The 13,998-nt window shown below is 44.4% G+C and overlaps 1 protein-coding gene across 1 annotated transcript; it reads left to right on the top strand.

Annotated features, from left to right (window-relative positions):
- Positions 1–5,193: 5,193 nt before the first annotated feature.
- lyl1 (LYL1 basic helix-loop-helix family member) lies at positions 5,194–12,688 on the top strand. The gene is made up of 5 exons (XM_028973576.1): positions 5,194–5,232; positions 7,542–7,882; positions 8,596–9,407; positions 11,374–11,468; positions 11,572–12,688. The coding sequence occupies exons 3-5, from the start codon at positions 8,848–8,850 to the stop codon at positions 12,108–12,110; spliced, it is 1,194 nt and encodes a 397-aa protein (XP_028829409.1). The 5' UTR covers positions 5,194–5,232; positions 7,542–7,882; positions 8,596–8,847; the 3' UTR covers positions 12,111–12,688.
- The last annotated feature ends 1,310 nt before the right edge of the window (positions 12,689–13,998 follow it).

Below are 13,998 nucleotides of genomic sequence, written 5' to 3'. Positions count from 1 at the left end.
TCTTCGGGCCCATAACCCGCCCAGTGCACCACATATTGGACCCCCCGACCCCGGCGATGGCTGGGTGGCCAGAGAGAGAAGAGGAGTGGCCCCAGTGAAGAACGGTGTTTGGCAACTGTTAAGGATGTACAGGCGCCCAGGTGGTGTGTTGGACAGGCCGGGGTCAGATGCCTGGGCGGCCCAGACCTGGGTCTCCAGAGACAACCAGAGACGTACAATGCGGCTGGCAGGGAGAATTGGTGAGGGGTCTGGTGGACTGGAGTCAGGAGCATGTTGTCGTGACATTGCATCAGCTTAAGTGTTTTGAGAGCGGGGTCGGTAGGACAGGGTGAAGTTGAACTGTTCAAAGAATATTGCCCACCTCACCTGATGGGTATTCAGCTGTTTGGCTTGACTGTTGTTGATCAGATTTTGGTGGTTGGTCCAGACCAGAAAGGGGGTGTCGCAGCTCTGCAATCAGTGCCCCAACTCCTCGAGCACCCACTTGACAGCCAGCAGTTCACAGTTCTTCACAGTGAACTTACATGAAAAAAGCGGGCTATCCCAAACTGTAGCTACAGATGAAGCAACGGTAAAAGTTGGCAAACTGTTGCAGTTGTTTCAGCGTCGTGGGTAGGGGCCACAATGCCACTGCTGCCAGCTTCTTGGGCTCCATGGCCACACACTGGGGCGAGATGGTAATGTGGTAGAAAGCGCATTTTTCCAACTTTCAGTACAGTCTGTGGGTGAACAGTCTCTTCAGGAATGCTCTCATATGTTGAATGTGAGCTTCAAGGGTGTAGGGTGGTAGTAGGGTGGTAGTAGCCTAGCGGGTTACACACTCGCCTATGAACCAGAAGACCCAGGTTCAAATCACACGTACTACCATTGTGTCCCTGAGCAAGACACTTAAGTTGCTCCAGGGGGACTGTCCCTGTAACTACTGATTGTAAATCGCTCTGGATAAGGGCGTCTGATAAATGCTGTAAATGTTCAAGGGTAGATTCAGTAAATTAGGATGTTGTCGAGGTAGGCGTACACCCACCGTCCCAGCATGTCATGAAGAGTTGTTGATGAACTGCTGGCGGGTTGCGGGTGCATTGCATAAACCAAATGGGAGTTATGAATGTAGTTTTCCACTCATTGCCCTCCTGGATGCGGATGAGATTGTATGCAGAGCAGAGGTTCAGTGTGGTGAAATATGTGGCACCTGACAGGGCATCGAGGGCAGGATTGGTGAGTGGCACAGGTGTCCGATTTTTGATGGTGATTTTATTTAATCTGCGATAATCAATGTAAGGCCCTAACCCACCATCCTTCTTGGATACGAAAAACTTCACCTGCCGCGGCTGGTGAAGTGGAGGGATGGCCTGGCACCATTGTGCAGTGCCTTTGCCACAAACTGCTCCATGGCCAGGTGTTTAGAATTGGACCGAGAGTAAAGATGGTGTGGTTCCGGGTAGCAGCTCTATGGCCATGTCGCCTGGTTGGTGAGGTGGAAGTTGTGCAGCCTTGGACGGTCATGATAACATGATGGGACGGTGTCAAGGATTGGACGTGGAGGTGCAGGTGTAGCAACATTGGCAGTGGAGGCCTGTGGCTGAAGACAGTGTCAATGGCAATATGCTCCCCATTCCAACACCACGTCAGTGGACCGGGATACGTGGGGTTCATGGATGGTCAGCCAGGGGTATCCTAGGAGCAGAGGTGACGTGATGACGGAGGTGACCAGGAAGCTGAAGTGAGACTTCTGTGTGAGACTCAAGGTGATGCTGGAGAGGTACAGTACACTGGGTGATGGGACCGGATGCAACTGGCCGGCTGTCCACGGAGGTGGTAGTCAGGTAGTAATGGTGGAACAGTTCAGCCACGAAACCTGGATAGGACAGCAACATCGAGTTGGGTGCAGAGAAATTGTGCCGCTGCCCATTCCACAGTGGGACAGGTCAGCAGTGAGAACAGCAGGGCGATTTGGGACCGGGAGGAGGGGAAGCGACTAGGTTGCAACTCAAAAATAAGAGACAGTGGTTAAGAGAGACGGTGATTCACCGCTCCCCTCAATGCCGCTCCAGCGCTCAGGGAGAGCCAGACTGGGCTTCGGAGCCAAGAGCAGTGGTGGAGAACCTTGTGCTATGGTCGCGGCTGCGTGCCCCCGACAGCCATCTCATGCAAACGCTGTCGCAGATGGGTGAATTCCCGTGACAAACGCTCGATGATGGTGGCCTGATGGGAAACCTGGCCACAAAGCGGCAAACTCCGCAGGGTTAATAGTAGGCTCAGTCATTCTGTCACAACAATAAGACAGAACAAAGAGTGTAGGTAGAAATGAATAACCCCAATGCAGAGAAGCACAAGGAAGCAGGCGAATTTCTACCACTTTGATCTGCGAACGTGATGTTGACGTTTTCATGCAAATGAACTGATACAAATAGGGCAGGACACGTAGGAAAGAAACAGGTAGGTGAGCTACAAACAGGAACAGTCTTACTTGGTAGATGATGATCAGCCGAGTCTTTATGCAGGGAACAGCAATAATGACTGACAAAGATTGACGGGCATTTTAGCTAATTATAGTAGTTGCGTCACCTCGTTTCTGCATTCCCGATCATGCAGATGAAATCATCTGACATTAATAACATGATTAATCAAGGAAATAACGTCTTTTTTTACGATTTGTCAACTTTTTATCTTGTAAACCATATTTGGTCTTTTTGGTTTTTATTCATCAACAATTGTTTGTTATTTTCATTATGACAAACGTCTCGTTTTTACCTTTTGTTATTTGATGTCTCATCTCGTCCTCATCATGGTTCGTTGAGAATAGTATTACATCATAAATTTTGTTGATGAAAACAACACTACAACTCAGTCAACAACCTTCCGCACGTCATTAATGCTGCTGCCAGAGTTAATCAATACAGCCACTAGAGGGCAGTACAGAGTATAATGTATTCAAATAAAGTCAGTAAACAATACTGTGCCACAGCAACCTGACATCACATACATACATTTCTTACTTTTTACCATTTCACCATGTGATATGCAGCCATATAAACTGGACTCAAGCACCCTCCAGAGTCTGTGATGACTGAGTCCATCTCTTAATTTCAGGGGACAATAGGCTTTAGAGAAAGCAGAGTAGCCCACCTCACCCGATCACCGCACCCTGTCAATCGGAAATGCAGGGCCCTCCATGCGGCATGTTCAATGAGTTGAGTTATTAGCGTCGGTGCGATCACACCTGTGACTGTGGCAGATATATCCTGTTTGAAATGGGCTGATGGTCTCACCCACGCCTTGCACCCACAGACAACGCTGCCAGGCAGGAAGTGTGGACAGGAAACAGCTGTCCCCAAGATCGTCAATGTAGTCCATTCAATGCAGTTCAAAATGCTTTTCTTTCCACATATCATTATGTAACTAGAACGCATGTGTGTACTATAACCCTCAACTTTTCCAGTGTGTGAGAATTCCGTAGAAACCAGCGTTAAATGTATTGGACGTGAAAGAAGAACCATTGAAGTTCAGGCGTCAAACCCGGCCACTTAAGAAGACAGTGTGTTGAATGTTTTGTTTGTTCGTTCTCTGGGTCTTGCCAGCACCATGATTAAAACAATCGCTTCTCGATTTCTTCCTCACTCACAGAGGAGCCGGAAAGGCTTTGTTGCTATTATTACATCTGCTGTGCACACGGCAGGCGAAATTGAAATATCAACAGTTGCGGTCCTTTTCTCTCCCATTCTTTTGAGTTTGCATTCAATGGTTTCCTTTTAGGGTTTAACCCTTGCCGCACAAAATCAGAAGTGGCTGAGTGACTCAGAGGGGACTGTGTACTGTGAAAATGCAGTATATTTAGTAAGAGGGGAACAACGCTCTCAATGCCAGATTCATGTTCTTTACTGTTTTAAATCTTCGGAATTTGCAAGTGCACTGGGGTTTTCGAGCTGCTGAAGGTCACTCGTCTGGAACTGCAGGTGCTGTCATTAACGTCATTAATGTCTTAAGAGTCAATGGAGAGCAACTCTGAGAAATTATGAACAGGTACCAAGTTTTTTCAGATCTGGCCCACCCTGAGCCCATTTAATGTCACCTGGAATGATTTTTTCTGCTCGACAGTTTCTAATAGAGGTGTGAACCTTCACTGCTCTCATGATTACATTTGAATCCGATTATCAATGCACCGATTATCAATGCATACCATAAATTGATACATTTTTCTACATTACTGCACATAGTGTTTTCAAATTAGTCCATGAAATAAGAGTTAAGGTCTTGTTCGCACGGATATCTGGACCAAAGTTTTTCTGCCGTTCGTGGCGCCAGGTGAGCTTGGACTGAACATATCCATTTATCTGATTGCTGGAGAAAATAAAATCATCCACATGGCCGTTCAGCACCAATGGGCAGTCGATGGGCGCTGGCATCAAATACATGCCAAATACATGCCATTTTCATGCCATCAATTTCTGTTGAAATCCCAACAGAGGATTGTCTCGAGGCACAAATCTGGGGAAGGTTACTGAAAACTTTCTGCTGCTTTGAAGGTCCCAATGAGCACAGTGGCCTAAATCATCCGTAAGTGGAAGAAGTTCAAAACCAGGACTCTTCCTAGAGCTGGCCGGTCACCTAAACTGAGCAATCAGGGGAGAAGGACCTTAGTCAGGGAGGTGACCATGAACCAGATGGTCACTCTGTTACAGCTGTTACAGGTGGTTGTCCTTCTAGAAGGTTCTCCTGTGTCCTGCAGCAATCCACTGATCAGGTCTGTATGGTAGAGCGGCCAAACAAAATTCTCTGGTCTGATAAGACAAAGATTGAACTCTTTGGTGTGAATGGCAGGCATCACATTTGGAGGAAAACAGGCCAATACCGTCCCTACAGTAGAGCATGGTGGTGGCAGCATCATGCTGTTGGGATGGTTCTAAGCTGCAGGAACTGGGAGACTAATCAAGATAGAACGAAAGATGACTCCAGCATTAACCAGAGAAAAAAACCTGCTCCAGAGCACTCTTGAACTCAGACTAAGTCTTTCAAAAGGATACATACCATAAGCACACAACCAAGATATCAAATGAGTGGCTTCAGGACAATTCTGAGATTTTGAACTTGAGTGGCCCAGCCAGAGCCCAGACTTGAATTTGATCTTAAAATGCTTATGCCACGACGCTTCCGAGGTTCTGGAAAGAGGAATGGGTGAAACTGGCCAAGCATAGGTGTGCAAAGCTTGTGGCATCATATTCAAAAAGACTTAAGGTAATTTGCCAAAACCTCATGTAAACTTTTTTACATTGTCATTATGGGGTGTTGTGTGTGGAATTCTGAGAAAAAATGCAATTACTCCATTATGGAATAAGGCTGTAACATAACAAAATGTGGAAAAAGTCATGTGCTGTGAATACTTTCCGCTTACCCTGTACAGGGAGTGCAGAATTATTAGGCAAGTTGTATTTTTGAGGAATAATTTTATTATTGAACAACATCCATGTTCTAAATGAACCCAAAACTCATATCAAAGCTGAATGTTTTTGGAAGTAGTTTTTATTTTTAGCTATTTTAGGGGGATATCTGTGTGTGCCGGTGACTATTACTGTGCATAATTATTAGGCAACTTGACAAAAAACAAATATATACCCATTTCAATTATTTATTTTTACCAGTGAAACCAATATAACATCTCCACATTCACAAATATACATTTCTGACATTCAAAAACAAATCAGCGACCAATATAGCCACCTTTCTTTGCAAGGACACTCAAAAGCCTGCCATCCATGGATTCTGTCAGTGTTTTGATCTGTTCACCATCAACATTGCGTGCAGCAGCAACCACAGCCTCCCAGACACTGTTCAGAGAGGTGTACTGTTTTCCCTCCTTGTAAATCTCACATTTGATGGACCACAGGTTCTCAATGGGGTTCAGATCAGGTGAACAAGGAGGCCATGTCATTAGTTTTTCTTCTTTTATAGCCTTTCTTGCCAGCCACGCTGTGGAGTACTTGGACGTGTGATGGAGCATTGTCCTGCATGAAAATCATGTTTTTCTTGAAGGATGCAGACTTCTTCCTGTACCACTACTTGAAGAAGGTGTCTTCCACAAACTGGCAGTAGGACTGGGAGTTGAGCTTGACTCCATCCTCAACCCGAAAAGGTCCCACAAGCTCATCTTTGATGATACCAGCCCAAACCAGTACTCCACCTCCACCTTGCTGGCGTCTGAGTCGGACTGGAGCTCTCTGCCCTTTACCAATCCAGCCACGGGCCCATCCATCTGGCCCATCAAGACTCACTCTCATTTCATCAGTCCATAAAACCTTAGGAAAATCAGTCTTGAGATATTTCTTGGCCCAGTCTTGACGTTTCAGCTTGTGTGTCTTGTTCAGTGGTGGTCGTCTTTCAGCCTTTCTTACCTTGGCCATGTCTCTGAGTATTGCACACCTTGTGCTTTTGGGCACTCCAGTGATGTTGCAGCTCTGAAATATGGCCAAACTGGTGGCAAGTGGCATCTTGGCAGCTGCACGCTTGACTTTTCTCAGTTCATGGGCAGTTATTTTGCGCCTTGGTTTTTCCAAACACTTCTTGCGACCCTGTTGACTATTTTGAATGAAACGCTTGATTGTTCGATGATCACGCTTCAGAAGCTTTGCAATTTTAAGAGTGCTGCATCCCTCTGCAAGATATCTCACTATTTTTGACTTTTCTGAGCCTGTCAAGTCCTTCTTTTGACCCATTTTGCCAAAGGAAATGAAGTTGCCTAATAATTATGCACACCTGATATAGGGTGTTGATGTCATTAGACCACACCCCTTCTCATTACAGAGATGCACATCACCTAATATGCTTAATTGGTAGTAGGCTTTCGAGCCTATACAGCTTGGAGTAAGACAACATGCATGAAGAGGATGATTTGGACAAAATACTCATTTGCCTAATAATTCTGCACTCCCTGTATGTAATTAGGGCCCAAGTCCTATCAGCCTGGATAATTATAATTATAGGTTTTTATTAGGAATTAGGAACTCATTAGGAATTACAGGCACAAGGACTTCTGGAAAGATAGGTCCCGGGCATCGCCAATCATCTCAATTGCAACGCATCACACCTTGTGGTGCACATGCAGTATTACAAATCTGCACCATATTTAATTGGCATATGCATCTCCTCATGACAAATTTAAGAAATGGTCACATCCATTAGCTCTGCCCAATAGGAAGTGAGATAATGTGGATTGTTTAATTGTGATTTTGAAACTAGTAAGTGTTTGTGAAAAAATAAGTTCACAATGCAATATTCCATAACTTCTTATGGCAAAGCTGACAATGGCAAGCTGACAAAGTTACATGTCATTTTTGGGAAATTACTGTTTCACACTCTAATCATATCCACATATGATTGTTGACACTATGGAATAACGCCACCAACAGGCAAGACAGTGTATATGAGTGTGTGTGTGTGTGTGTGTGTGTGTGTGTGTGGGACATTTCCTTATCTCTGGACTGCAGGCAGTGTTTGAGGCTCTTATCAGCTCTGGCCACCTTGTACAAGTACATCCTCTTGTCCAGCAGGGAGCGGAACTCTGTCCCTGCAGCAAGGCTCCCTCTCCAGTACCATCCAGCCCAGTGGAGCAGCGTGTCTGAGCAGGGGTTTGTGTGTGTGTGTGTGTGTGTGTGTCTGTGGAGAAGAGGAGGGGGGAGTGAAGGAGAGTGGACTGGGCGGGTGAAAGTATCACATCCACTCCGTGGCCACGCTGGTCCGCCTCGCGTGTTGGAATGTGTCCGACCGAACACAACCTGGGAATAATAATCTGGAGAATTGTGGCAATGTCAGGATATCCAAGCACATGAGGTCAGAAGAGAAGTGAGCGTGGAGATGAAGGGAGAGAGAAGAGGCGACCAGGATGAACGCAGTGAGTCACAAAAACACAGATTCTGTTCCTCAAACAGAACTGGTAGTTTTTAATCATTTAAATTCGGCACATTTTAAATTAGACAACAGAGCAATGAAAACTGGACAAGTTTTGGACAAGTTGTAGACTTGATAGTTTTCTGTCACATGAAAAATGTTGGTGAAGCGGACGTTCATTTCATATTGCTGACTTATTCATACTTCTCCACTGTAATATTATACATGCTTTCTAAACACAACAATATAATTTCTAATAACAATAGTAAAATAAAAACATTAATTATAATAATAATACACCACAATTGTCATTGTTATTTAATCAACATTATTATTTATAATAATAATAGTTGTATTATTGTTGTTGTTGTTGTTAATTTGTTTTTTGAAAATGTATGTCATTCACAATTTCTACTTTATTCTACTTAAATTTGTTTATATATATTATTACAGAGCCACAGTTACTATGTATTTCACCTGCAGTGACAACAAAAATGAAAATGAAAATGAAGGCAGCATTCCTTTTCTTGATGATTCTGGGGTGTATGGGGGATATGTGTGTGTGTGTGTGTATGTGTGTGTGTGTGTGTGTGTGTGTGTGTGTTTATGAACACAGAGAGAAAAAGGGAAGCTGGTCGAATGGATGGAACTTCAGGGGGAGGGAAGGATCTCGTCCTCACAATTTCATCCTTTCTTTGTCTGGTTTCATCACTACAGGCTGGGACACTATGGTACCTGTCCCCCACATCTGAGCTCAGACCAGCCACTCACCTGCCACTTTGCCTGAAGCCTGACCTGGGGTCAGGGTGTGCCGTCTGCTCTCGCTGGGGATGAGAAGGAGGAGACTCAAACGCAGATCACAGGGGGTAATCAACACAGCGGGAGCTGAGGCACAGCCAGGGTCAGAGGTCAGCGACTGCAGGTGTTACAAACTTTGGCTATCGAGAACTGTACCGCAGGAGAACTGCGATGATGGAGACGCAGGATTCCCCGGCTCTCTCCTCGCCAAGCCTCATGACCTCTGACCTCTCACCTGTGAAGTGCCCCAGCCCTGCACCCAGTAATCCTCCCAGCATTCCTAGCAGCAGCGGCAGTGGGGCTAGTCCGCTAAAGGCTAATGAAGCAGGAAGCTGGGGAGACAGATCCTGCAGTCCTCATGTGGAGCTCAATTCCACACCTGAACGCGCGGAGACGACCAGCAAAGACGAAGAGAACGACCTACGTCCAAACTCATCCCCGACCCCCAAGGGTCTACCATCCCTCCCTGAACAGCCCACAGCGCCCACCACCACTTTGTCTTCCACACCTTCTACTCCACTTCCACCCAACATCCCCGTCATCAGCCTTGGCCATAGTAAACCGCCCATAGCCCACATACCCCCACCGTCGCCTCACCTGACCACCTTACACCCAATCCCCAGTGCGTCCCACAGGGACGTACGCCTCACCCAGCTCGCCGCCATGCCGGGAGCCGGGCCAGGGCCCATCCTGCACCCGCAGTACCTGCCACCACACCCTTTCCTCAGCAGGTAAGAGGCTCATATGGGTCTTTCAGTGGTGACGTGTGGTGGAAAGGTCATCGTTGGTTCAGTGTTCAGGGGGAAGCGCTGGAGCATTCAGCGTATGTTTCCTCAGGATTTACATTAAACAAGAAAAACACGTTTTTTGTTGTTCAGTTACAGTTATGAGCTAAGTAGACCACTAAATATTTTCTGTATGGGAAGGAATTAGCATTATCGTTTGGCGGTTTCATTTAATGTATCAATGCTAACACATATAATTAGCATATATAGTTTGCACACTCAGATTTAGTTCATTAAGATTTGGTACTTTAATAAATTATTTAGATTATTATTTTTATTAGGAAATACCAGAATTAGCACATTTATATTTTTTTTGTCTGAATACATAGTTTCTAAAAAAAAAAAAAAGAAATATTACAATCCTACAGTTACTCATTACTTGAGTAGTTTTATCACTAAATACTTGGATGACTACTTTTTACTTGTACTTTAGTATTATAATTTGGAGTAGCGCTGCTCATACTTGAATGAATTATGTTAAAGTCAGTTATTTTGTTAAACTTTGTTTTACAATTTATTTGAAATGTTAAAACTAATGAGATTATTCTACCATTTGATTAGTTTTTTGCTAAATTGACTTCAAACTTCAGTGGCGATTCAACCTTGATCACGATGCTGGGTCCTGGGTGAAGTTACATTTGCATTTTAAATAATAATCAAATAAGAAAAACAAAATTCTATATACATTCTAAAATAGAAAAATAGAATTAAATTCAACTACTACTACTAATTATTACAATAATAATACTAAAATAATAATAATATCTCTATTGTTTACTTTTGGCCATTCAACCACATTTTGACACTGAAGTTCAGTCTGAAGATGTAGCGGTATAAAGAACTGCCCCTTCACCATTAAACCACAATGCTTTCATAGACGGATTCATTCACACCACTTGAAAAAGACAGTGCTCTCCTGTGCAACTACACACCACATGACCCTGTTGCACAAGAGAGCACTGCTCCACCTCTCCACAAACGAAGAATTACGGTTATTGCTGGCTCTAGTCAGGGAAATTAATTAACCAGTGAACTATACCCTTCATGTGCTTTAATGCTTCATGTTTAAATATTTCTAAATAAAAACTAAAAACCTTCCTTTTAGGACCTGTACTTACGAACTGTATGTTTAATTTTGAGTGTTTGAGTGTTATTAAACTAATGGTATTTACAGATTGGGTCGTACAGTGATGGGCATCTTAATACATTTATGAATGAAATGAAAAGAAAGTGAAGTGATTGTCATTGTGAAACACTGCAGCACAGCACACGGTGACACAATGAAATGTGTCCTCTGCTTTTAACCATCACCCTTGGTGAGCAGTGGGCAGCCATGACAGGCGCCCGGGTAGCAGTGTGTGGGGACGGTGCTTTGCTCAGTGGGATTAAACCTGTAACCCTCCACATATAGGTCCCTTTCCATCCCCGCTATGTCATCACTGCCCCACTATGTAAGTCGCTCTGGACAACAGTGTCTGACATGATTAGATATGAGAAGTGGCTGGTGCCGATCTCATTCTGGGGAGGAGGACTGATTCAGATGGGCTTGTGTTGTTGTGTTTTTGTATGACTTCTAAACATTGGTTAACCATTGGTAGACCTTGCCCATTCACCTTCACCACATTCTGGGCCTATACTCAGCGTCTGATCTATTCTCACCTTCCGCTATCTGACCGTGAGAGGCATTAATGAAGCCTGGCTTCTCTACAGCATGAAACATCGAATCCCAGATAATTGCGAGTTATAGATTTCTTTGGCCCGGTGATCCTGTTCAGAATTGCCTGTTCCTGTGTGAAGATCACGCATCCTGTTTGATTTCTGTGTCTGTGCAATATGACTGTCAGCAGCATTACTTCTCTGTTTTCGCAGTTTTAGTCTGGATGGCAACTCTATGTCTTTTCCCTTTCCTCAGTTCTTTCCTCAGTTCCTCTGGCAGCTATGGAGTGTTTAACAACAGCCGCCTGAAGAGAAGACCGTCCTCACACTTTGAAGCTGATCTCCATGAAGGTAGGTGCCCATTCTTTTGGTTTATGCTTGATGCGCACCAGCGATACTACATCAACATGAAAACACAGTACAGCAATGATACAGCGCATCTTCATTTGTGCAGGTCCTCCTCAGAAGCTGGCCCGCCGGGTCTTCACCAACAGCCGGGAGCGCTGGCGGCAGCAGAATGTAAATGGCGCCTTCTCCGAGCTTCGAAAGCTCATCCCCACACACCCCCCCGACAAGAAGCTCAGCAAGAACGAGATCCTGCGGCTGGCCATGAAGTACATCAACTTCCTGGTCAAGCTGCTGAATGACCAGGCCAGTGACAGGGAGACGCAGGAAGGCGTGGAGGAGGAAGATGTCCATGAAGAACCTAAGAATAGTAAAGACTGCAACCAGGAGACGCGGCAACATTCCCCGACACACCGACCCCGAACGACCCCTTCAAAGGCCCTTTCTGCTCAGGCCATTGCCCTCCACAACAGAGACTCCACCGACTCAGTCATCACTCTGGTGACCTCGCCAGGCTCCAGTTGCTACGGAGATACGGACAGTGATGAGAGCCCTGGCTCCAGGAACTGTATGGTTAAAGGTGGGAGCATGATGGAGAAGGTGAAAGAGCAAATTCGGACAGTAACGGCCTCCAGCCACCAGCGGTGATGGGAGCCAATATCCGGAATCTGAACAAATAGGATAATCTGACTGATTGTGACTTTGTGTGTGTGTGTTGTTTTTGCAATGTTCAGTCCCTCCAGGATTTCACGTTACACATCCATTTCCACTAACCCCCAGGAATTCTGTGCGATTTTCTCAATTTTATCACCGCAGCCTCATGTCTGTTGGCAAAATCTCAACAGAGCTTCAACAACTAAGCTCGTCTACTGAACTCGTACATATCTACATCCGATGAATCCCCATCTGGGTTGTGGGAGCTGAAGCCCACTGGGCGCAGGGCAGAGAGAGCATGTAAATTCCGCCCTAGCCAGGATTCCAACTCACAACCTTGGAGGTGCCACCTGTGGACAGAAGCAGCAATATAAGGCATTTTGGGCCGCAGAAGTGCCGGACTGCTTAACTGATCTCTGTTCTTTGGCGTTAAGTTTTTTTTTTTTTTTTACATGCAATGTACCGTTATCTGGTCTATTTTTTAATTTCACCAATCAAATGTAAAAAAAATCCGGTCCACCACGGCTACTTTCTTTTTACGTTACAATAGAAATTAAACAGTTGACACACGATACCTTCTCGTTTGTTCATTGCTCATGGCCAGAGATGGTTACTCATTTTATTTTTGGTAGATGAGGTGTCCATGTTTTTTACGATTGATGATTTCAGCGCAGCTTCCTTCTAGATGTACTTGTTTGAATACAAGGAAAACCTTGTAAGACCACATACATGCAATCATTCTGAATGAAATGGCTTTTTGGGCGAGAACTTTTCAGTTACGTGAAACTTGCTGGTTTTCAGATGAGCAATGTCATCGTGTTGTCATGCTGGCATGTTTGGAACTTCTCTATTTGTTTTCTCTGTAACTGAGTTGAATTAAAAAAAGACTGAAAAGAAATGTATGATGTTCCCCATTTAACATCCTCTTATTTTCTACTATGGATAGAGAACATCCTTTCTTAAACTAACAGGAATTGCCTTGCATCAATCAACAATAAAACCTGGCTAATCTTGTGAATGTACCCTTGATGCCACCAAAACAACTCCGGACTGGTGAAACCTGGAGTCCGCTAGACCTCTGAAGCTGTCCTGTGGTGTCTTTCAGAAAGGAACAATTGATCTTCTGTCAATTGTGAGGCGCTGTAGAGATGTGGAGAATATGGTTGAGGAATAACCATTTTTGAAGGGACGCACACACACGGCCATCCACATGATGTAAATGGTCTAGTTTTCCATCCTCACACACACAGGAACCTCAGTTCAGCAGTTGTACTTCTTTGATCAGGTTTGGTTGAAACTAACCACAGCATGTCAGGATCAAAACCTGTCTCAGTAGCCCTTGTGAAATTCGGTCAGATCCTCACACGTGTCCTTCTTTGGACAACACACCAACTTTAAGATCAGATGCACTACACCACTCCAACATTAATTTATTACATACATACAATAAACATTTAAAGCCATACAGAGAACCTTTCCTTTTTCTAATGAAATATTTCTATCCATGAAGATGTAGCTCCTAATCAACAGTGTTCAGGAAACAAATAGTCATGTATCGTGAGATGTTACTGTATTGATAGATGTATTGTATTGTATTGTAATCTCCCGATACTTTCGTATTGTTATATGTTGTAATAGCGTGAGATGTTACTGTATCGTTAGATGTTTATGTTTCTTTAGATGTTTATGTATTGATATAGGTTACTGTATTGTCAGATATTAATGTATCTTCAGATGTTTTAGTATTGTTAGATTTTCATAATTCCTCTCAGCCAGTCAACAGGTCATGTTGAATCCTTTTTTAAATCTCCTGTATAATTGCTATATTTCCACAGGACTGATGATTAGTGTATTCACCTATGGTCCCTGGTGACATTGCTGC

This window comes from Denticeps clupeoides, chromosome 3 (assembly GCF_900700375.1).
Source record: "Denticeps clupeoides chromosome 3, fDenClu1.1, whole genome shotgun sequence".
Classification (NCBI taxonomy): domain Eukaryota; kingdom Metazoa; phylum Chordata; class Actinopteri; order Clupeiformes; family Denticipitidae; genus Denticeps; species Denticeps clupeoides.
Note: the sequence above shows the minus strand (reverse complement) of the source record. Positions and strands in the feature narration are given on the sequence as shown.